Below are 23825 nucleotides of genomic sequence, written 5' to 3'. Positions count from 1 at the left end.
CGGAAAGCTGTACACATTCATGACTCCGAGATGTTGAAGCTTGATAATTTGGTGATCCATTGAGTGCTACCTTCCAGTCAACATTTCTGACCAAATAGAGATGAAGTAATGAGTCTTAAAACCCAGAAATCAGTTAGCATTTTAGCACATCTGGTTCCCTCGTCTCAAAGTCAATCGGTTTTCGGTTAAATGCCTGAAATAAGGTTTATGGTTACCAAAGGCTTAAGATATTTACATGTATTGTTCTACGACATAAAATACACCATTAAATGTCCCACAATTTGATTATGAAGTGCGTATGTGTCTTAGAAGTGGCAGATGCTAACAAGTGACTAAATGAGTTTAATGAGTTTTGTATTCAATGCTAATTAGCAAATGCTAAGACTGAACTGGGCTAAATGATACCTGCCAAACATCAGCATGTTAGGTTATGTAATTGTGATCATGTTAGCATCTTTAACTTAGCATTTAGCTTAAAACTACTGTAAAGGTACAAGGTATTTTACAAATAATGTATTTGTCATCATCATCATCATCATGATTTCACGTTGTTTGGACAGCCTGAGTCCCATTTTGTCCATTCCCTTTTCCTGCGACCAGACATTAGCTAGGCGTAGCCTTAAACCAAATTAGCATGTCTCTTATTCCGACTCAACGGTCCCAACGGTCAGGTTGGACGGTTGAAAGATGCCACGCTGCCAAAGACAGTACGCGTTTCAGCAAGAAAAAAATGACAGTCAGAAAGACTCAACTGTAGCATCGTTTGGAGGAGCTACTGGCCGCCGTTGCATTAGCAAGGCAGCTAGTAACAGCTCCACCTACAGAGCAGCTAACATTAGCGTAGCTGTAGACTCTTATACTGCTTCTCCGCCAAAATTAGCGGGTCTACACAGGTTTTTTTTAAATGTGTCATATGTGTCATAATAATAAAAAATGTCATAATTTGAGCCATTTGGTCCAATAACATTTGGAAAGTCTACAAGAGCCGCATGATTAAATTATTTTATCCCCCTTCAAGTTAGCCGGGCGCTAAACCGGACGTTAGCTGGCTTGGTTGGCGATCCAGGTATATTCACAGCCGGGACGTCAAGCTTTTTTGCTTCAAAACACCACTTAGCAGCTTTCATAGGAATGAACTGGGCTAAAACCCGGTTCGACTGCAGAGTCAGTCAGAGTTTACACATTCCCATTGCACAAAAAAGCCTGACTTAGTGGGTTTAAGTGTGAGTTTTGACCAGTGAAAGAGGGGTATTAGTCTTGTTTGATATTGGCAGTGTATAATTCCCTCACAGGGTCTACTTTCTTAGCTGTCTCGAAACCTATTTAAACCAGGCTATGTTCTGCTGTGATACATAATATCCTTGCGAACCTGTCATTTGATACTAATGCCAGTGTTGAGGCACAAGGCATGTACTTCATTCACTCTCCGTGCAAACAATCAGCTAAAAATAGTCAGTATTGTGCAGTAAGTTCTTGTGTATTGTGACAGGTTTATGGTTGAAGCACTGGTCCATGGGTGGAGGCAGACTGAGCTGCAATGAGTACAGTAATGATGAGTGACAGGAGAGCCGACCAATCAGAGGAGGGAGTAAAGCTCTTAATGCTGTCAGAGGGCGCAGCTCTGAGGCTGAGCCACCTGTAGCAGGCAGCAGCGACTACACCCTGAAGCGGACCCAGACTGTGACACAGCACCGTTATTCTGTCCGGCACACAGGACCGAGGACCGGCTGGAGACCTGAACCATGTTTCTGAGCTATCTGTCTGTCGCGTTTCTGCTGGGAACAGCCATTAAAGGTGAGCGAAGTTCAGTTCAGCAGCTTGTTAAACTGTTTCTTCTGACATTTAATGCGTTGGGATGTGATTTGAAAGCTTGAAATGCATCTTCATGTTACTTTTTTGCTGGTTTAACTGTCGTCTACAGATGTATGGCTTTTAATATACATATGTTGTGTTCTGGAGTCCAAATGTTACCAAGTAGAAGTTTTCAGCTCAGTATTTTATATTAGCCTACTTGTTAAATCAATATTGATTCTTTAATGTGGAGGCTAACTAGTGTTTGTGTTGTAGCTGAGTGAGGTAGGCTACTAATGGGTATTTTAATCATCATATTTGTTATATAACATTATTCATATTGTCAAAAAATAGGATTTCATGTGCTTTAGTGCCATTTTGTGAAGGTAAACACATCATGTTTGGCTTCTTTTCACCTTTTTGGGGGGTAAATTTTAGGGTACATCTTTAATCATGCCCCTCATTATTACAGCTCCTTGCAAATTATATGTCCATAATATAGAAATAATACTCAAAATGAGTTGGGGATATTGGGGATATTGGGGATATTGGGACATGGGTGCATATATGCGTCACAGAATGAGCAATCCAGTGAACTAGTTTTGAGTGGTGTATATAGCCTATATAGTATTTTACAGACTATCATCCTACTTTTTATATCAGTATTGATTCTTTAATGTGTAGGCTAACTAGCATTTTAGTTGTAGTGAGCTAATTGTGACTAAATACAGGCGACTATTTGGTATTTTAATCTGTTTATCGCTCACAAATCATCATATTTGTTACATGTAAAATCTGACATGTCATTTTAAAGGATCAAAAAATGGTATTTCATGTACTTGAGTGTTATTTTGTGCGTCTAAACACATATTTTTGGCCTCTTTTCTGCCTCTTTTGGGGGGTAAATGTTAGGGTACATCTTGAATCATGCCCCTCATTATCACAGCATTTATAATCATCAGTGGGGCTTCTTGCAAATAATATGTCCATAATATAGAAATTAATATCTGAAAATACTTTATTAGAACTTTTTCCACTGGCAAAAGTCTTCTTTGTTATTGTATGTATGTGCTCAGTGTGTGTTATTATCTTGTATCATCTAGGTAGTGATGGGATATCACATGTAGTTAGATCACAGTTATATTTGATTATCATCCAAGAATCTATATTTTTGAATATTCACAAATACACACAGAGCGATGATGTGATGATCGCACGTCTGTACGTCTCTCGAGAGTTTGTCTGTGCGTCTCCGTCATCTGTGGCTCTGCGTTTCTTTCTTTAGGTGTTTTCATAAGTTTTTCCTCATTAAAACTGAGGATGTCGTTCACTGTAAAGCCCACTGAGGCAAAGTATATAATGAAATTATTCCATTTCTTAAAGTTTTTGTGAAAAATACATCTTTCCTTCATCCTCTTCTTCGTCTTTTTTTCCACACATTCGTGGGGGGGGAGGGTTTCCCCCAAACAGTCTTAACCCCTGACTCACAGCTCCTTCGCTGTGACTCAAAGCTCTCTGTGGGTGGACAGATGCCAGCAAGGAGGCTTCGGTCAAACAACAGCCGGCCCCCTGAAGCGCAGCACACTCCACACACACAGTTTACTCTGTGTGTGCATAAGCGGACCCCCTCGACAGCGTGGTGAAGCTGCCCTGAGGAATTTTGATGAGCTCTCCACTGTACAAGACGCGCTGAGCTTGTCTGCACCTAAATCCATTGGTCACCCTCGGTATTATTCAGAAAATGCTTCTCTGTGATTCAAGGCTCCCATATGAAGCCTGAGAGTCAGTCGCTGTCATGTGCCGGGGCCTCGCTGGAAGCCTCAAGCTGTTTGTGTGATTCCCCCGCCTAGACACATATATATGGAGCCGGAGGAAGACTGGGAGCTGATGGACACTTCTGAGCTCCTGACTGAGTGCGTCTGAAGTAGCAGTAAAGAGGTCCAGATGAAAAGACCTCCTAAGGGTCGTGATCCTCCTCCTCTGAGTCTGGCGCCACACTTTCTTGTGCCCTTCATAAGAAAGGGAGTGGAGCACATTTAACGCCCGCCTTGCCTCTCTTTTCTCTCTCTGCTACTGTTTCCTCTCTCGGACCACATGCAGTTTATCACATCTCCTCCACATGTGTCATGTTTAGCTGGCTAGTCATCATTAGGTCATTACTAGAGCATGTAAGCTCTGGTTACGAGTTACAGACGGGGGCAGGAATGTGAAACGGATCATGATGGGCTTCAACTAAGCATCATTTTCATTATCATTACAATACTTCAGATTAATCGATTAGTTACGTCATCTACGAAAAGTTTAAAGAGGCAACGTTTTGAAGTTTGCTTATCGAGCAATAGTCTGAAACATTAAAGGTACAATATGTAAGAGTTGGCTCCCTGTTGAATTCATACTCATAACAAATAGGGAGCAGCATATCTTCAGAGTAACCGCTAATGTTTTCTAACCGTCCTTAGTTAGTTAACTCCGTTAGCCATGTAGCTAGATTGGGAGCTTTGGACTGAGATATCTCCTTAACATAATATTTCTTCACCTTATGTTGATGATTTCAGTCAATTTCTGAATGTTTTCAACTAAAATGATTTCATATTGAACCTTTAAGACAGGGTTTCTCAAACTTTGTCCTCCGTGTACCACCTCAGAAATTATTTGGCTGTCCGAGTACCCCCCATTACGGCCAACGTTAAAATACAGTAGCGTAGGCTTACTCTATCCAGCTTACTGTTTTACAGGGTGGCTCGAAATATTCTCCTCCTGCTCCGCACTTCTCTTCCCCATAGATCCCGTTTGGACTATTTTTGAACCTTTCATTTTACCTTACTATCTTGCCATTACCATTTGAGTTTAGCTCGTAACTTATCATGTACACACATACTAGAAACTAGATGGAGCTCCTCCAGTTTGAGATCCAATTAACTGCAAAATATGACAATGAAGAGCAGCAGATTGTCACATTCAGGGACCGGCACCAGAGAATATTTGGCATTTTTGCTTTTAAAAACAAAAAAGTTGCAGAACTAAACTAACTAACTGCACTCAAGCAATTATCCTGTTATCAGTGGGAGAAGTACATAAAGAGCACAGGTCATCATGTGTTGCTTGTGTGTGATTCAGTTCCTCCTCTCCATGTCTGTGCTAAATATCAATAACTGATTGCATCTTCCTCATTTGACGCGGCCTCACATGCTGCTATTGTGTTCACGCCCACTTCTCATGCACACTTGTTGCTGTTTCTCTCTCGCTGCGTCCCTCCCTTCTGTATCCTGTTGGATTAGAGCTGCTCCAGGGCACTAAATCTCACTCTGTAATTGGAAAGCATGTGCTGGCGGATCTTTAATTGGATATGATATGTGCAGAGGCCCTGCGAGTGAGCCCTGCTCCAGGGAGCCATCTGTCACCTCGGTGTTACAGTATAAGAGCTCTGTTTGCTCACATACGGAGAACTCACTGCTGCCGGCCTCCTCCTGAAGAAAATGACCTAATCAGCCGGAAGAAATAGGAACAGAGATTAGATATCTGATCAGCTTCTTGTCTGCTGGGTTACTCACTGCGTCCTTGTGCAACAGTTGCTGTGGCCTGAGGTTTTGTGTGTGTGTTTGTTGGGCTGAACGTGTGTGTGTGTGTGTGAGGCATCAAGCAGCAGGAAGAGCCTCAGTCTTCAGTCCAGTGTGACAAAGTCTGCGCAAGACAAAGAGTTACATTTTGACACCTTTATTACCCTGTTAATGATCATTGTTCTCATCTCGATAAATCAGGTAATCTATTAAAAGGATAATGATCTATAAAAGGAGATAAACTTAACACTTTCTTTTAATAATTTCCTAGAATATCCTGATGATTTTCCATGACGACCAAAATAATCATGTGTTTTGTTACTAATTAAAAGAAAACTTCATGGCCAACAGAGGGGGGTGAAAAAAAGCAAAAATATGATCCTTTTCTACAGAGAAGGAACTAACAGATATGAAAAATAAAGTTTTCTAATTCTAAATGATAAATTAATGAATGGTTGTTTATTCTAGAAAACTGCTCAACAACTGCCTATAAAAGCAACACAGATAACTCTCACAAAATCAATAAAAATGTCAATCTTTGTCCATGTTTTCGCTCTAAAAAGTACCAAATTTCATAGTTACTTCCAGTAAACATCCTAGAAAATTAAGAAGTTAAAGATTAATTAAAAGAAATGTAACCAACATACAACAATCCTCATTAAAACATAGATGAGTCTGAGAATCCCAAAGAAATCAGTACATTAACAAAGTAAATAGAGCTTTAGAAAGTCAACAGCTGGCTCTGATTATTGGTTTTAAGACGTCCTTTTATTTCTCTTCCTCTCTACACCACAGTCTTTTACCTCCACTCTGCAGGGAAATATTGTTCTACAATTATTAGACAGGTATAGTTAGACGTTTGCAGATTGCAAATAAAATAAAAATACGTACAAAATAGACTGTATTATTTGCTTATAAAATGTGATGTGTTGCTACACAATAAGTAGTAAATATAGGTGATATAAAGTAGTTAAATGCTGTTGGGACATTCTGCATTATGAGATCTTTTACTTTTGACACTTCAGGTACATTTTACTGATGATACTCTTGTAACTTTTTGACTTTTACATTTTTGTTTTGCTACTTTTACTCTAGTAAAGAATCTGAGTACATTCACATCAAGAGGATTAACATGATAGCCTTTGTAAAGCTAGCACTTCGTAGCAGGACATTTGTATTAGACTGCCTTTTTTTTGCTAGGTGTACCTAATTATCAATTATTCAGATGACGATTTTCTGGATTAATTGATTAGTTGTCTTATCCTTGAGAAGTCAGAAACTAGTGCCATCCAGTGTCTTGTTTTGTCCGACCAACAGTCCAAAAGCTAAATATCTTAAATTCTATAATTTCTCATCCTATAAGACAATGAAAAGAGACAAATTATCTACTTTTGCTCAAAAAAGTTGGCAATTACTTTATGTTGTAGTTGTCTAATGGTGTCAGCTCCAACTGAGTGTATATGACCAGACTGATAAACATATATTTTGACTAATATTGCGATATTGACATATATTCTACCCCTTCACCTCCATCACATGAGGCCTCGGTGTTTCTCTGATCAGGTCTGTTGACACGAGACACTCAGCAGGGTGACCGACTGTTAGCTGTTGAAAATAAAAGCTTCCTCTCAGTCCTGTGAGGTCGCTCCTGGTGACCCGGCGTCAGCCATGTGGCTTTGATGTGGCAGCCCTCAGGCCTGGTTTTCCCTCTGCAGGGAACGCTGAAGGAAGCTGACCTGTGTGTGTATCAGTCATGAGGGATGTGCACCTTTGAATGCCAGTCGGTCATAAAGCAGTATGTAAGAATTGGTAACTCTCATTAGGGACCCAAAGTGTGACCAGTAATAAGCTGTGAGCTGTGCCTCCAGCATTTTTGTCTTTAATCAGCTTGTTTCGGATGTCATACTGCATGATTTCACACACACACACACACACACACACACACACACCACTATAGGTCGGCTCTCCACATGACTCCTCTGTCTCCTAATGAGATGCTGCCTTCTGGCCTCAGGCTCTTCCTGACTGGTGGGTCACAACCTGTCAGCTCGTCTCCTGCTCTGCGCGCTCTCTTTAATCAGGTAGGACCTTCTTGCCGTGCGGCTGAATGTGATGAGGAAGTATTTCAGGAATGTACTTTCCCCTTACCACAACAATAAACTGGGAATATTTCATGGCGACATCGAGAAAGAGGAGTGTTCGTGTGCAGCTCTCTTGGCTGCTCGGGATTCCTTCTGCTGTGTAATTAATACTGAAAAGGATTTATTCTGTGTGGACAGGAAATTGAGGATGTGTGCTGGGGGAACTGGATGTGACAGTCAGTTCATGAGCAGGTACTTCACAAGAGTAGCATTGTGTCGCATGAAACACAAGCATCAACTGGCTCCGTCTCTCTGTTTCTGCTCCTGGTAGTGATTTAAAGTGAGGCGAAGCTTGACAGCTGGAAACAGACGTCTCCTTGGCAACAGACACACTCCCACACTGTGCTTGTTTGATTTCTATGTTGAGAAAGAAAGAGGTGGAGAGGCGTGGCAGCTGTTAAGTAGCATCAGTTCAGTGATAGTCTGTCAAACCGAGGCGTTCGTGCTAGAGGCAGTGGAGGTAAAGCCGGACCTTCTTATCCACATCCTCCTGAGTGTGTGCTCGCTGGCCCGACCTTAGACCCACTTGTCACCCAGCCTGACCCAGTCATCCCTTTTGTGTCTGCAGGGGATTATCCGGCTGTAGGTTAAATCCTCAGAGACGAGGCTCCCCGTTAGACGTGCAAGGCAGAGCGCGCTCTTAATTACCCCCCTGTTTATTACACAAAATGGCTGTTTATTTACATTGTCTCATAAATGTTTCCAGTGTGGGTGACTTCACCATCACAGGAGACCTAGAAACTTGAGCAGCAGCCTCGTCAAAGACAAAACTGTTAGGCTGCTAACATGTAGAGCTCGGAGATATGAGATTTTTGATAAATAATCATCAGTATGTGGATATAATGATTAAGTGGGTAAATAGTGGTCTGTAAGTTCAGAATGTTACATCACTTTACTGTAACGCAGCCTTTAAAACCAGGAAAAGACAACACTTATGCCATATTATGATATATCGATATCCAAAATATCACGATAACGATGTAATATCGATATACAGTAATGTCCCTGGTCGTTGCAGAAATGCAGAGAACAAGTTTCACTATATTGTACTGAGTACGACAAAAGATTCCTCTTCTTCCTTCACGTATATAGAAATACAGAAGCAGTTTTGCTTTGATGGCGAAACAATCATCACTGTGAAGATAACAGATTGTCTGTGAAAGTTCATTTATGGCTCAGTGGTTGTAACTGTTGCCTCACAGCAAGAAGGATGGGTTCAACTCCCAGGTTCCCATCACCATCAAAAACATGTATATTAGGTTAATTCTTTGCTCAATGCCCTCGGCTAAAACGTTCACCAAGATCTGGAGTAGGCCTCTGGGTGGAGAACGATAGGGAGCGACCAACAATCACTATTATATCTTGGCACAACAAGCCTGCTGCATGCTTATTGGCTCGCTGACGCTGATGAGATTATCTCCTTAGGTTTTGAAATTTGGTAGAAGTCATTTTTCAGTGTTAATAGGCTATTACTTGTGAGTTGTAACAATCAGATAATGTTGTTGAGTGTTGACTATCGGCAGAGAGAGAAAATGCTGCATCAGAGCCTAAGTGGCGCATTTCAAAAATGCCCACTCATGGACGGGTTGAATGCAAGTTTCCCTATGTTGCGTGTTGTGAGCATTGCTGTGCAGGATGTGATGAGGTTCTTCCTCTTTGTCCTCTCTCATGTAAATGGAAATAGAGAAGCAGCGATCATCACCGTGAAAAGAGAACCACTTTGTTTGCACGACAATCTCACATTCTTCTGTGTGACAGTTTCCCTTTTGTCCATCACTTCCCCGTGTTCATAAATAGCCAGTGTTTTATGATAACACCATAACCTTCTCTCTGTATCTCTATCTGGGATATTTATGACGTGTGGGTAGATGCGGGGAATACCTCAGCAAGTCAGGAGCCTTTGTTCAGTAGCACATTTTCAAGGTCTCAGCTTCTCCGTGTTAACATTTGCAATATCTGACCATCAACACAGCGTTTGAAGGCCACAAGTTAAAAACTAACCCTTTCATAATTTTCCACTGGCATTACTGACAGCAGGTTAGACTGTATAAAGAATGATTGTGTCATTCCTCCAAACAAAAGCCTTTCTTAATCTCTTTGTGCTCTTGTTACTGTCTTGGCTGTACTCGCAGAAGTTGATAAGGAAGACAGTAATTTACAGATTAGGGCTTTTACAGGGACAGTCAGGTCCTCAGTTTGGTTTTATCACTCAGCACTACTGCCAAGAGATTTATCTGATGTATCTGTTCCACCTGAAATGATGCTTTGATGTTGTGGTTATTAGATGTGGCAATAAACAACCAAGCAACCAATAAAGATAGATTATATCACTAAAACAAAATCACTTATCAGTCGGATTTATGATGTCCCTAACACTGAATTTGTGGAACAATTGACTTATCTAACCCAGATACCAATAAAATGGTATAAAATTACTCGAGCCTGTTGCCATGTGAGGATAAAAATAGCCTAATAATAAAAATGATGAATAATTAATGAAGGTAGCCACAAACAAAACATCAGACAAAACTATTTCTAAAACATTTCAGCAAATGACATTATTGATGAGCCTCATTTATCTAATCTGACGCAGACTTCACTTTGATCTCATTTAAAGTCATTTCAATTTCTAGATGTCAAATTGTAGAATTAAGTGAGTGAGATGAAACTTAATGTACATGAAGTGTTTTGTAATTTTGGAGATTAACTGTTTTTTTTTAAACAGGAGGCCTTTATGAACCATGGACTGTCAGTCAAATGTGAATAAAATGTGTATAAACTAGCGAGGCTTATCAAACATCCTGATTTAAGGTTAGTAAACTCAGATTAGTTAGCATTATAGCTAAAGTTTTCACATAAAATTGTAATTGTACTCCCCCAGGTAGAACTTCTTTTCTCTCTAATGCCCTCAACCATTAGAGAGTCTACAGTACTTGTGATTTCTCAAGAAATGCCATGCGTCCATCCTGATCGGTTTCAGTGTGTCATTAGTCAAGAAACAGGGAGTGACTGTTCCACTGTTAACTTTCCATTGTAGAAATCAGGTGTTGATAAGAAAGTTGTTTCTCCACACAAACACACTGCTGATAAGGCTCTTTGACCGAGTTTATGGCCACACCATTAGGTTGAATGATACTCTTCTACTTCAACTGCCTTCAGCTCACAGATACCTGCTACCTGCTGGCTGTGACACTGGCGTGGCACCCAGCTGATGTAGTGGAACAAATCACACACACCTGACTAATCTACAGGATGGAGTGTAAACCGAAACCGGCTGCACAGTGTCTATAAAGCAATAGGAATCTGAAAAACGGCTACAATGTGATGATCTTAGATGCGAGCAGATAAAATTCAGCCTTTGAGGGTTTAATAGAGTGTGAGGTATGCACAGTGAAATGCTTAACCTTCAGCTCAGTCTCATGGAAACACACACAAGTCCTTGCAATGGATACTCTACGACTAAAATGTAATAGAGCTAATTAAGACGGGGGTTGACTGGCTCTGATGTAAGAGGTTTTGCATTAATCTTGATCTCTGGTCGTCCAGAAAGATTAGTCCATTGCCCTTAAGTCTTAATCTGGACGAGACCGTCGCAAAATGATACATGTCTGTTTTATGGCGATGATCTCATGCTACATTACTTCACATAGATCCGGCCCTGCTTAACTCTGCCACTCCTTTACTTTTTGACCATTGAAATGTCACCTGAGACTATATACCTCTTTCCCAGAATTCCCACCTTTCTTCACTTCCTCATGTATCACCGTTGATTGCTTAATGTCTTCTTCCACTCCCTTAATATGTATTTTTTAAGGTGGGTAAGGGTGTGCAGAGTACCCATAAAAGTCTGCTGTCACAGGGTGTGTGGAGGCTGTGGTTTTTCATCTCTAAATGAGTCTTGGTTACCAAGCGATAAAGACATTACGTCACACGGAGAAAATAATCAAATCATGCTCAGGAGCTGATATTAGTCCAGGTTTTCTCACCACTTCCTTGTGCTTTACAGGATAAAACTGTTTGTCTAAGGCGTCCACCCATCTGGCTCTCACTAGCATGTTCGCTCTCTTACTAAAAAGGGGGCTCTGAATGTTATCATTTAATGCATACAAATGAAATTCTGAGTTACACAGACTAAGCCATAATCAAAGACCTCCTGTTGTGTGTACCGCTCCTCAAGCTGCCCTCTGGCTCCGTCCGTTCCTCCATAAACACAAAGCCAAGAGTGTGAGCAGGCTAAACGGGAACAGGCGTCACGACAGCACACTGAACAAACAGGAGACAGCTCTCTCTTTAAAGATAGTCAAATGAAGTTGGCAGCAGTTGTGACTAACACATCGAGGTGTTGTAAACAGCCATCACTTACGGTACCTCTTATGTGCTGAGTCACAGCTTTTGTCCACTTTTTACGCAGTGGTCAGTGCAACCTCGTTGCCCGCTGTGCTGCTTAAACTCCTGTGATCTTTGGAGCATCTGCGGCTAGACAGAAATCAAATGTGTTTAATAGTTACAAGATATGAGGTTTATATTTATATGAAAAGCTTTTAAAGCATGTTATTATAGGAGACAGTCCCATATGGTCTAGCGGTTAGGATTCCTGGTTTTCACCCAGGCGGCCCGGGTTCGACTCCCGGTATGGGAACACGTTTATTTCCTTGGAGTACCTGCACTCAGCACAATGACAACTAAGATAGCACTCAGTGAAGCACAACCCTTCGCAGACACACCAGCCCCCCTTAATTCATAAATCCTAATCCAATATCAGATATAGCAAAAATCTGGATTTTCATTTGGACCCACTTTCCAGTTGTTCTCACTCATAGATACCAACCACCTACATATGCCTGATTTCTTTCATCATGATCCATGCATTATTTCCTGAAAACAAAATGTTGAAGAACACCCCATCTCACAATGAGGCCCATCCTCCATCCAGGTTTGGTGGAAATCCATTCTTTAGTTTTTTGTGTAATCCGGCTGATGGATTAACCAATCAACAAACAGACACGTACATACAACAACATAACCTCTTTGGCGGAGGTCATAAAGTTGAATTTAATCTAAATTAATGTCATCTTGAAGATGAATACTAACAGTAGCAATAACAAAAATGTATATTTCCTGTTATTGTGGTCGACAACGTGCAAGATCTTATGTTTGTGTTGTAGTTACAGTATCACAGAAACGTTATAAATGATCTAATTGGCCTAGATTTTGAACACTGAGTTAATATCTGCAGCTCTGTGAACATGTAAATAAAAGTGCATTAACATGGAAATATTTGCTAATTAATGTATTTTTTTCCTATATAATTAGCATGCATAATTAAGCTAGTAAGCTGTGATGTGGTCACATCTAAAAGCTCCTTTTTGTGTGTTAACAATGGATCAAATGACTACTTGTATGTGAAAGGTGTTGCTTGTCATGATGAACCCAGAGAGAATTATGCTCTATTTTCCCTCAGCACTATGCAGCATTTAAGCCTCTTTTAGCCAGTTGGTTGTATGGTCCTCAGCTTTACAGTTTTGGTTCACCTTCACAGATGTCATGGTTGTTTCCCGCTGCAGTAGGCAGCTGTTATCAGTGAAAAGGCTGTGATAAACTACCAGTTCGCTACCTTCCCGGACCCAAACAGCTGATAAACAAAGTTAGCATCTAGCTTCTAAACATAGTGGTGCATTTGAATAGTGAATACTGGATGTGCTTTTATCTGTTAGACACAACCACGACAATGTTTTTCACATTCATCCTGATGGCATGTGCTTTTGTTTGTAGAAAAATGAAAAATTGGTGCAGTTGCGTTGTTGTTGTAGTAGTCTGGACATTTGCTCGGTGTGTATTGCTCTGCCACGACACAAGGGGACAGCTGAGAGGTTCAAATCCTTCACATAGCGAACTTAATTTCTTCCTTTTTTGGTGACTTGTGTCACAGATTTAGATTCGACTCCCCAGCATTTTAGTGAGATGTGCCCAGGAGAGAGAAAGTGATGAGTTGATAATTTTTTGGGCTTTTTGTTTTTGTCTGTAGGAACCATAGCAGAAAATGTCACCACCAGCGGAGGAATGAACAATGAGACATCAACCACTCCTACAACTTCTCCCATGACTTATACTACAACTTCACCATCATCTACCACAAAAAATGTCACAGTGTCAGTACCTACAACAACTACAAAAAATGTCACCACAGAATCTACAGCCTCACCACCATCTACCACGAACCCTCCCACAACCTCAGGAGCTACTACAACTACAGAAAATGCCACAACAAGATTTACAACTATGAAACCACCCACCACCCATCCAGAGACGACCTTCTCTCCACCAAGCACAGAGTCCAGGACCACTACAGAAACAGTCAACACCGCTGTTACCCAGGACAGTAACGTCACCACTAGCCGCCCAACGGACTCTCCATCAACTCCAACCACTGGATCAACACCGTCCACTACAAGCCCCAAGACAAGCCAACCCACCAGTACCAGTGGGACTACAAATACAACCACCACAGCTGCTCCAGATCCAACACTGACCACAACCAACGTCACAACTACAAGTACACCAACCACTCAAGCAGACAATGTCACAACTACAAGTACACCTACCACGCAACCAAACGTCACAACTACAAGTACACCGACAACAACCAACGTCACAACTACAGGTACACCAACCACGCAACCAAACAACAGCACAACTACCACTACACCGACTCCAACCAACGTCACAACTACAGGTACACCAACCACGCAACCAAACAACGGCACAACTACCACTACACCGACTCCAACCAACGTCACAACTACAGGTACACCAACCACGCAGCCAAACAACGGCACAACTACCACTACACCTACTCCAACCAACATCACAACTACAGGGTTACCAACCACGCAACCAAACAACGGCACAACTACCACTACACCGACTCCAACCAACATCACAACTACAGGGTCACCAACCACGCAACCAAACAACGGCACAACTACCACTACACCTACTCCAACCAACATCACAACTACAGGTACACCAACCATGCAACCAAACAACGGCACAACTACCACTACACCGACTACAACCAACCTCACAACTACAGGTGCACCGACCACGCAACCAAACAATGGCACAACTACCACCACACCGACTCCAACCAACATCACAACTACAGGTTCACCGACCACGCAACCAAACAATGACACAGCTACCACTACACCGACTCCAACCAACGTCACAACTACAGGTGCACCGACCACGCAACCAAACAATGACACAACTACCACTACACCGACTCCAACCAACATCACAACTACAGGTTCACCGACCACGCAACCAAACAATGACACAGCTACCACTACACCGACTCCAACCAACATCACAACTACAGGTTCACCGACCACGCAACCAAACAACGGCACAACTACCACTACACCGACTTCAACCAACATCACAACTGCAGGTACACCGACCACGCAACCAACCAACATCACAACTACCACTACACCGACTACAACCAACGTCACAACTACAGGTACACCAACCACGCAACCAAACAACGGCACAACTACCACTACACCGACTCCAACCAACGTCACAACTACAGGTACACCAACCACGCAACCAAACAACGGCACAACTACCACTACACCGACTCCAACCAACATCACAACTACAGGTACACCAACCACGCAACCAAACAACGGCACAACTACCACTACACCGACTCCAACCAACATCACAACTACAGGTACACCAACCTTGCAACCAAACAATGACACAACTACCACTACACCTACTCCAACCAACGTCACAAATGCAGGTACACCGACCACACAACCAACCAATGTCACAACTACCACTACACCGACTCCAACCAACGTCACAACTGCAGGTACACCGACCACACAACCAACCAATGTCACAACTACTACAAGCCCAAGCAACAACACTACTTTGATTACAACTACAACACAACCAACCAACATCACAACTCCAGCTGCAGTGACTCCAGAAATCTCTACAACTACACCAACTAACTCCAATAGCACCTCGCCTGTGACTCCCCTGCCTGCCACCACACCCTCGTCCTCTAACACCACCACCACCACCGCAAACACAACACCCACTGCTGGAACCCAACCCTCTTCACCTACCTCCACCTCCCCCACCTCCCAAGGCAGTAGCACCGTACCCCCCACTGGAAATACCACCACCCTTAGTCCCACAACACCAGCCTCAGGAGGTAGGACTAATAGCATGATAACTGTTGATGTGTGTTCTTATAAAATAATTATATTTATAATTTATAAATTGGATGCTAAAGTCAGAGCTGAATCAGAAGTCTTTTGGAGCCAAGTCAAGTCACAATCCTTCAAAAACAAAAGTCAGTATGCAAGTTTTTGAATGTCAGTTTTTGAATGACATAGCCTTTGAACCTTTTTCTTTTAAAGGGACAGTTCATCCCATGATCAAGAATACACATTTCCTCATACTTGTAATGCTATTTTTCCATCTAGACCGCTTTTGTGTGAGTTTTGGAGATATTGACAAAAGAGATGTTGGCCATCTCTCCAATACAATGGAACTAGAAGGCACTTGCGGTGATACGGTTGATGGGTATTGTTTCGTTAGAGAGAAAATAGTTCCTACATGAAATTGCTCACAACAAGGTGTGTGGATTATCTTGAGTGGCTGGTCATGATATCTGGAAAGAGACATTGCTGTTGAGTTTTTCAAATATTTTTATTTGGTGCAACACAACACAACAACACAAGTGCTTTCTAGTTCTATCATATCAGAGAGAAGGCAGACACATCTACGACCAGTATCTCCAAAACTCACACCAAAACAATCTAGATGGATCAATTGATTGATTTATTTTTTTATTTTTTATTTTTGGGTGAACTGTCCTTTTAAACTGCAACCTAAAAAACTGAGCCAACATCTACTTGAATTAGTAATCAGAAGCAAATTTCAAGTCTCTCCAACTTTAGTTATGCCAACTGAAAACTATAATAGCCTGGAAAGTAGGAAATCAATCTGAAATGGGTGGCATGCTTTGGAAAGTTGTCTGCAGTAATGTAAAGTTTAAGTGATTTGTAGTTAATAGGCAACATCTACCACTGTGGTCCGTTTAAGATCTACCTCACAGAATAATTGAATGTAATGTCAGCAAACTGTGTGCAGCTTTACACAGTAAAATGTGCTGTATTGAAACAGTCTTACTGACATTATGAGATGCTGACGATGGCTGTGTTTTAAATGTTCTTGGTTTTGATGTGACAGTGACCACTACCACCGCAGTAACCACCACTTCGACTCCTCCAACCGTACCACCAAGTGGCAATACAACAGCCTCCACCACCACCACCCCAGCCTCAAACACCACCACCACTCCAGCCTCCACCACCACCACCACTCCAGTCTCAACCACCACTGCTGCTACCACCAACACTGTCACCACCCAGCGACCAACAGAAACCACAACCAACTCCACCACAGCCCCACCCATCCCGCCCCCCATAGGTTTGTACCTTTTTCCAAAGTTTTTTCATTTCGCATAATTGCCCATGAGGCTACTGGACGAGATGAAAAAAACAGTTGGAAAAAGGAATGAAAACGATGTGAAATTGTAAAGTGTGCCTCGTTTTCAGCTCATTTTAAAACTGTCTGGCTGCAGATGCACTGTTTCGGTTCACCCTCACAGCTCTCATAGCGCTGTTTTCGGTCACACCAGGCAGCTTTTAAGCCCGCTCAACACTACCTGCACAGCACCGAACAGCAGATAGTCAAAGATAGCATGGTTAGCAGCAACTAGCTGTTGAACATAGTGGAGCATTTTGCAGCAACAGAGACAAATATCTCCCTCAGGAGTGAGTGGACACCAAAAACAGAGCTAAAAGATGAATGGTCATGTTACTTTGTATGCTTGATGTGTAAATCAGAAAGCGTTTGCTAAGTTTGCATTAACTTAAAGGGTGACTCCACCAGTTTAAGTGTGTTTGTTGGTCTTGTGCAGTACTACTGCATCTGTGAAAAAAATAGTATAAAGTCTTTGTGGCTCCAGAGGAAGCTGCATGTAATCTGATAAATTGCCTCAAGTGATGTTACTCAGTGGCTAAGTTGCATTGTGGGTAATGTAGGCACCAGGTTTTGAAAAGCAGTTCACTGGTCTTGCATTGCACTCCCATAACACTTTCAGACTCATTATGGACAGTTCAAAAACAAATGACCAGAATTGATACAGCAGAACCAGAGATATCACTGTTTTTATTCCATGCATCCTTCTTCCGTTTCAAAACCTGGTGCCTACATTACCCACAATACAATACTTTTTTCACATGTGCAGTAGTAAAAGACCTGTAAATGCACTTATAGTGTAAAATTGGTGTAATGAGAAAAAAACCTGTTGTTTAATGCATGATTTTTCTCTCATCAGTGTGTCCTGCTGTCCCGTGTCCACCTGATAGCAGCTGCTTTCATGGGACCTGTCAGTGTTTCTCTGGAAGCTTCCTGCAGGACGGCCGCTGCGTACCTGGTAAGAACATAACGACATTTCATCTCTGGTCAGATTACAAATGACAATAAAAGGAATTGTAAGGCGTTGGTGAGTGTTATATTTTCCTCTCCTCGTCTTCACTCAGCCCAAGTGTTCCCAGGCCAGCTTCATATTGTTTCCTTGCAATTTGAAGAGGAAATGAGGGACAGGTCTTCGCCAGTATTCCAGAGAACGGCAGCTGATATCACAGCAGCGGTAGGTTGTTAGCTCACAAAGGACGGTGAACAATTAAAATAAATGCTTCTCTCTTTGTCATTAAAGCACACGTTTCTTCCTGTTTCACAGCTTCAAGAGGCCCTCAGAAATGAGCCAGGGTATAGACGGTCTGATGTTGTCCAGCTCGAGTGAGTAGTTTCTCTTTCTCCTAATGCACAAATGCTACAATTTACAAAACATTGATCTGTTTGCAACCTTTTTTGGTGCTTCTCTGTGACTCTCCAGACCAGGAAGTGTGCAAGCAACTGTAAATAACATCTTTGAAAACACCAACGCCACTCAGGAGTCTGTTGACCAGTCCATTAAGAATGCTATCAACAACTCAAATACAAATGGATTGTTGGCTCATGCTACGTTTGCAGGTAAGTCTTTGATTTTGGAGGAGAACCTGACATGAATGAGCTGCAGCAGAGGGGTTTTCTCATATACTTTATATCCTCTCTGTCCTAGCTACCAACCTGTGTCTGCAGGAGCCAGTACCGTGTGATGTCGACACTACAACATGCACAAATACAGACGGCCGGGCTGTTTGTTTCTGTAAAAAGGGCTACGTCTCTTTGTTGTACTCAAACACCAGCTGCAGAGGTAAAACGACTATTTCATATTCTTATTAAGCAGACCAGAACATGCTCTCGTATTTATGCTGCGTCTTTTATGTTCAAAAATGTGTCGTCTTTACGATTTTCTGCTGCCATAGTGCTTTAAATTATTAAAGCTTTATGTATAGAGTATAAGAGGCGATGACCCGCAGCGTTTGAAACAAGCTCAAGTTTTCCCAGCTGATCTGCAGTTAAGAGAGCCGCAACAAAACCTTCTTATCCTCAGTGGAATACTTGTGTGGGAGAAACAACAGGGAGCGAGACTAAGAGACAAGGTCAAGAGCTGTAGCCTTTTCTCCACGCTGACCTTTGGCACTTACTTCATTTATCTCTATAATTTATTTCTTTTTAACGAGGTTGTTTCCCTGGAAACTCGTGGAAGAATCACAGCGTTCTCTGTCTCTCTGTGTGGAGGGTTGTGACCAAGGAGATCAGCTATAGGGAGAGCTAAATAAGACCTTCATACTAATGATGCATACAGTTGCTTTCCCAGGAAAAGAACATAATGTACAATTATGTGCTTGTTTTTAATGGTCATCATGCAGCTTCCATATGAAGAGGCTCTCATTGTGCTCATGTTTTCATTGCATGTGCAACCAGGCGGGATGTAGGTCTCCATCTACCATGAAACCTCAGCTTGTTATCTTTTTGCTTCTGTTTCAGTCAAACGTTGTGTGTGTTGAAATGTTTGTTTCTCTTTGTAGCATGTTCAAGTGGGCAGCAGGCTGTTGGAGACACGCATTGTGAACCGTGAGTACACATATTTTTTAAGTTTGTTAACGGGGTAAGTTTTGCATGTCAGGTGCGTCAGAGGTGTTGATGTGAAATTGGCTCCCCCATGTGGATTCAGTGTTAAACTCCATCAATGTGCTACAGCTCTGGTGCTCTGAATTCAAAATATGCATAATCTTAACTGCTCTGTTTTGTCTTTCAGATGTTCGTTTGGATATGCTGGTTTCAACTGCAATGACTGTGAGTAACAACACTCTTTCAGAGGCAGATATGATGCAACAGCAGTGGCAGCCAGTGAAACATCTAAATGACTTCCTGTTTGTGTTTACAGCGTCCCTGCTGGCAGTAGTGGTCATCTCCTGCGTGCTGGGAGCAATTCTTCTCATCATAGTCCTGGCTTTGCTCATATTCTGCTGCTGGTGAGAATATTATTACTGTCTTACCTTTTCAGTATACCTATATATTTATATTTTGCAACTAAATAAGGTGTAATAAATACTTTAAAAATTCAGATTTTATTAACATTTTTGTATACAAATTGTATATTCTTCCTATTTTGATTTGCCTTAATTGCATGTTGTATTTAAATTTATGACATGATTTCAAATTGAGTAGTTTTATTAACAGCATTATTAAATAGTCCTCAGATTTGATCTAAATATAGGTCCGATATAGGCCCAGAGCTTACTCTTTGGTGTGTAACGTCCACTGGAGTGAACAGATGTAAATTCAGTTGCAGAAAAAAGATGTTTGTACAGGAAAAATATTATTAAAATCACTAAAATCAAAGACCAAAAACAACAATGTGTTTTAGCATCCGTCAGTACTTTACAACATCTCTCTCTCTCTGTGGTGCTCAGCCCCAAACACAGTTGTTCCTTACTGAATAAATCTTTAAAAAAAGAGTTGCATATATACAATTGTATTTTTAAAAAAGTCTGTAATTTCCTTAAAACAGTTGGGCACTGTAGTTATTAACAAACGGGGGTAAATAAGGCATGTTTTGGGGACTATTTTAAGATGTGGATTAATACACATTTACTGTTTGTGTGTGAGTATTTATGGCAGCAGGGTGCTGTATGATGGATCGACTAGAAATACAACTCACTGCAGCACTGTTGTTGTCCAAAAACTATAAAAACACAGACATTAGCCAGATATTTCTGTGTTTTTATTGGAGATGAATGAAGCTTTATCACAGGGAAATAAGCTACAGTATATCAGGCTTTGGTTACACAAGCAATACTTGTTTGAAAGATGGATTAATTGTTGGATTTTAAAACTATCTGACATTTTACATTCTCTCTCTGTGTGTACACATTAGGAAGGGATGCTCACAAAGCAAGCCAGACTCCAGCAGCAGTCCATACTCGTCAGGTGACGCGAACGAGCCCTGGCCCACCGGCATCACCCCCATCCCCCGTGCCACCACTAAATTTGATGCAGCCACTCCCATAGAGATGACAGAAGGGGGCAGCACCAATAACCTGGTGGACAGAAATCATCACACCAACGGATTGGTGAGTTATCACACGTTCCTCTGTTGTCTCGTCTGAATTACTTATCACCACTAATCCTCACAGTGTTTGTCATCCACTAAATCATTCTCTAGATTGTTCACCCCACCATCTGATTAACCTTAAGCTCACCCAGTAAGCATGGATGTAGTCATTTGCAGGTACAAACACAGCTAGGTCTAGGTTACAGTGCTTTTCTACCAATTGTAGCTAATTTTTAGCCCTAGACATCTAGCAGTACTTGACCTGCAAATCAGCAAATCCGTGCTCACTGCGCACACTAACATCTTGACTAATTTCAGATTCACATTAGATGCTTGAATAACACGTTTTCCACCATGATGTTTAACCCAATCATCCAGCATGTATACATAGTATCAGCACGTAGCTCCGTCCCATGCTCCCTGCTTTGCCTGACTCCCAGTGTGTTGCTTTAGGGGTTTCATCCGAAGCAGAAAGGATGGAAGAAGGTAAGGCACGGCTTTGCTTTTAGATTCTGATTTTGCTAGATGCCCCCTGCTGATTATTTAGACAGGCCACAGTGAGAATCACGGTGGCAGGGATTTTTTTTCTGGGTGATGGGAATCAGCATGAGAGGTCTCTTGATTGTCGTGGAAAGCTCTCATCTTCATGCTAATTCTAGTGAGTGACAGTTCAAAGAAGCTCTGCTGATGGTAGTTTGGGAGTAGTGATGATTAGTTTTCAGTGCACATTGGTGACTGCGGTTACTTGTGTATGTGTGCTTGGCTTCTGTGGGCGTTTGTGTGAGTGAATGTGTGAAGTCCCTACATCTGAAAGACACTAATACACTGACTGCTTCCACTGACATTTCAGTCGGGATCATACGATCTCAACCCCGACGGGATGAGGACCTTCAAAGGTAAAAATCCGTCCCGGTACTCCTATCTGGTTCAAGGCCACGAGAACCCGTACTTCTTACCGGGAGATGGTGGCAAAAACTGAAAAACATCAAGGCCAGCTGGGGATGAAATCCACACAGGATTGAGGAACCAAAAGATGTCTGACGCATTATTTAAAAATGTCTGAACTTGCTTGGATTAACGCCAGATCACAAAGGAAAACAGCCACCAAAGAGATTCTTTCATCGAGCGAGAGCATTTGAACAATTTGTTAGAAGTGAGGTTGTGTGCATCACATCTGTTCTTTTGAAAAGAGCTGAATGGTGCCAGTAGATGTCGCCATTGCTCAGTGTAATTCTCCTTTTTTATGCTTAACATAAATCATTCTGTAGACTTTTAAAAAATGAAGCTTCTAACATGCTAATTGCACTAAATTGTGTTTAAGTTTACCATCAGTTTTCCTCTCAAATCAAAGGTAAATTGAATGTTTGCTTTCAGGGGCTACTAGATATTTTTCTTAAGGGTGTGATTATTTAAAACAATAAAATGTAATCTTGTATAACTTAAGGGGCTGGATCCCTGCTTTTGGGGTATTTTTAAAGGGATTTATATTGTAGCTCAGTACTCTATTTGTTGAAGCTGTACTTAAGAAACGTGCCTGTTTTAACGGTCTGTTTGACAAATAGGAAACATGCAACGTTGGTGATGACGCCTGTCTCCTGGATGTGCCAATTATCACTTGTATACATTTCTTTTGAAAACTCTTATAGATATTTATCCTCGTGTGTCTGAGACAGTGCACTATTTTATAAAGTGTGTAAAGGTTTTGTAAATGATTGAAGATCTTTTGGCAGAGAATGTGTGAGTGTGTGTGTGTGTGTGAGAGAGAGAGTGCAATTAAATAAATTAATTTAAACACAACAGTGTTGTTTCTCATCATTGAGCCCATCATAAGTACTTAAACAGCTTTATCCCCCTGTAATTTTGCATTTCATTTACGACTTCTCTGTGTCACTATTCATCATCTGTGCTGAGTGTGAAGGTCTCTGGCTAAAGATCCTTCACTGACTTATTGTAGACTGTAATTCAGATTAGCTTGGCTAATATGGCTGCCCAACAGTGCTGTCAGAGGAAAGCTGCAGAAACTTCAATGAGGATTCAAGGGAGTTCATCTACTTAGAGAATATGTTTAGTGTCTGGCTCAGAAGACCTCAAGTCATCTTTAAAAACTCAAAAAACATACTTAACATTAGTCTATCTGGATTTCACTAATGTCTGAAAGGCAGTTTGACCTCCTTGGTGTCTTATTGTCTTCAAACATGTCTCAGTGTGGAGTATTATACTGCCGTCTTTTTGCCTGTGAATGACTTCAGCAGAACCCCAGAGGACATATAACACATGACATATTCTCTTCTTTTAAATAATGTTTGTGTTTGGTCACATTCCTCAAATGTGCACAGTTTGTGTAATGAGGCTAGAAGAAAAGAAAAAACATATTCCAGTGATGTCACTCAGTGGATAAGTTGCATTTTGGGTTACGTAGGCACCAGTTTTTGAAAAGCGGTCCACTGGTTTTAGCATTGCACTGGAGTTTTGTACCTCTAGCAAAGCTATGGAGCTGTTGTTTTGGTGTCACACTATTAAACTGATCAACAGGTGGCGATAACAAGTCAAGATACGCCAGTAAAGGCAGCAGAGAAGAAGTCAGCCAGCATGTAAACATGGAGGTTGGATGTAAAATGTTTTGTGGGGACAGAAGAACATTCAGCACATGTGTAAGACCTCAAGGTTTCACTGTTTTGGTGAGTAACTCTGAATATAAACACGTGAAATCCCAGTCTCTCCTGACTCCATGACAAC

General features: G+C 41.5%; 1 protein-coding gene and 1 non-coding gene across 2 annotated transcripts; both read left to right on the top strand.

Annotated features, from left to right (window-relative positions):
- The first annotated feature begins 1741 nt into the window (after nt 1-1741).
- LOC141019660 (uncharacterized) lies at nt 1742-22854 on the top strand. The gene is made up of 13 exons (XM_073494643.1): nt 1742-1794; nt 13515-15725; nt 16769-17008; nt 17922-18020; nt 18127-18236; nt 18327-18385; nt 18483-18619; nt 18708-18842; nt 19561-19606; nt 19791-19828; nt 19920-20007; nt 20913-21108; nt 21940-22854. The coding sequence occupies exons 1-13, from the start codon at nt 1743-1745 to the stop codon at nt 22066-22068; spliced, it is 3540 nt and encodes a 1179-aa protein (XP_073350744.1). The 5' UTR covers nt 1742; the 3' UTR covers nt 22069-22854.
- Nucleotides 12057-12128, top strand: trnae-uuc (transfer RNA glutamic acid (anticodon UUC)). Its single transcript has one exon. It is a non-coding gene; the product is annotated as a tRNA-Glu (tRNA).
- Nucleotides 22855-23825: the final 971 nt, after the last annotated feature.

The sequence above is a fragment of the Pagrus major genome, chromosome 23, assembly GCF_040436345.1.
Source record: "Pagrus major chromosome 23, Pma_NU_1.0".
In the NCBI taxonomy this organism is placed as follows: Eukaryota; Metazoa; Chordata; class Actinopteri; order Spariformes; family Sparidae; genus Pagrus; species Pagrus major.
Note: the sequence above shows the minus strand (reverse complement) of the source record. Positions and strands in the feature narration are given on the sequence as shown.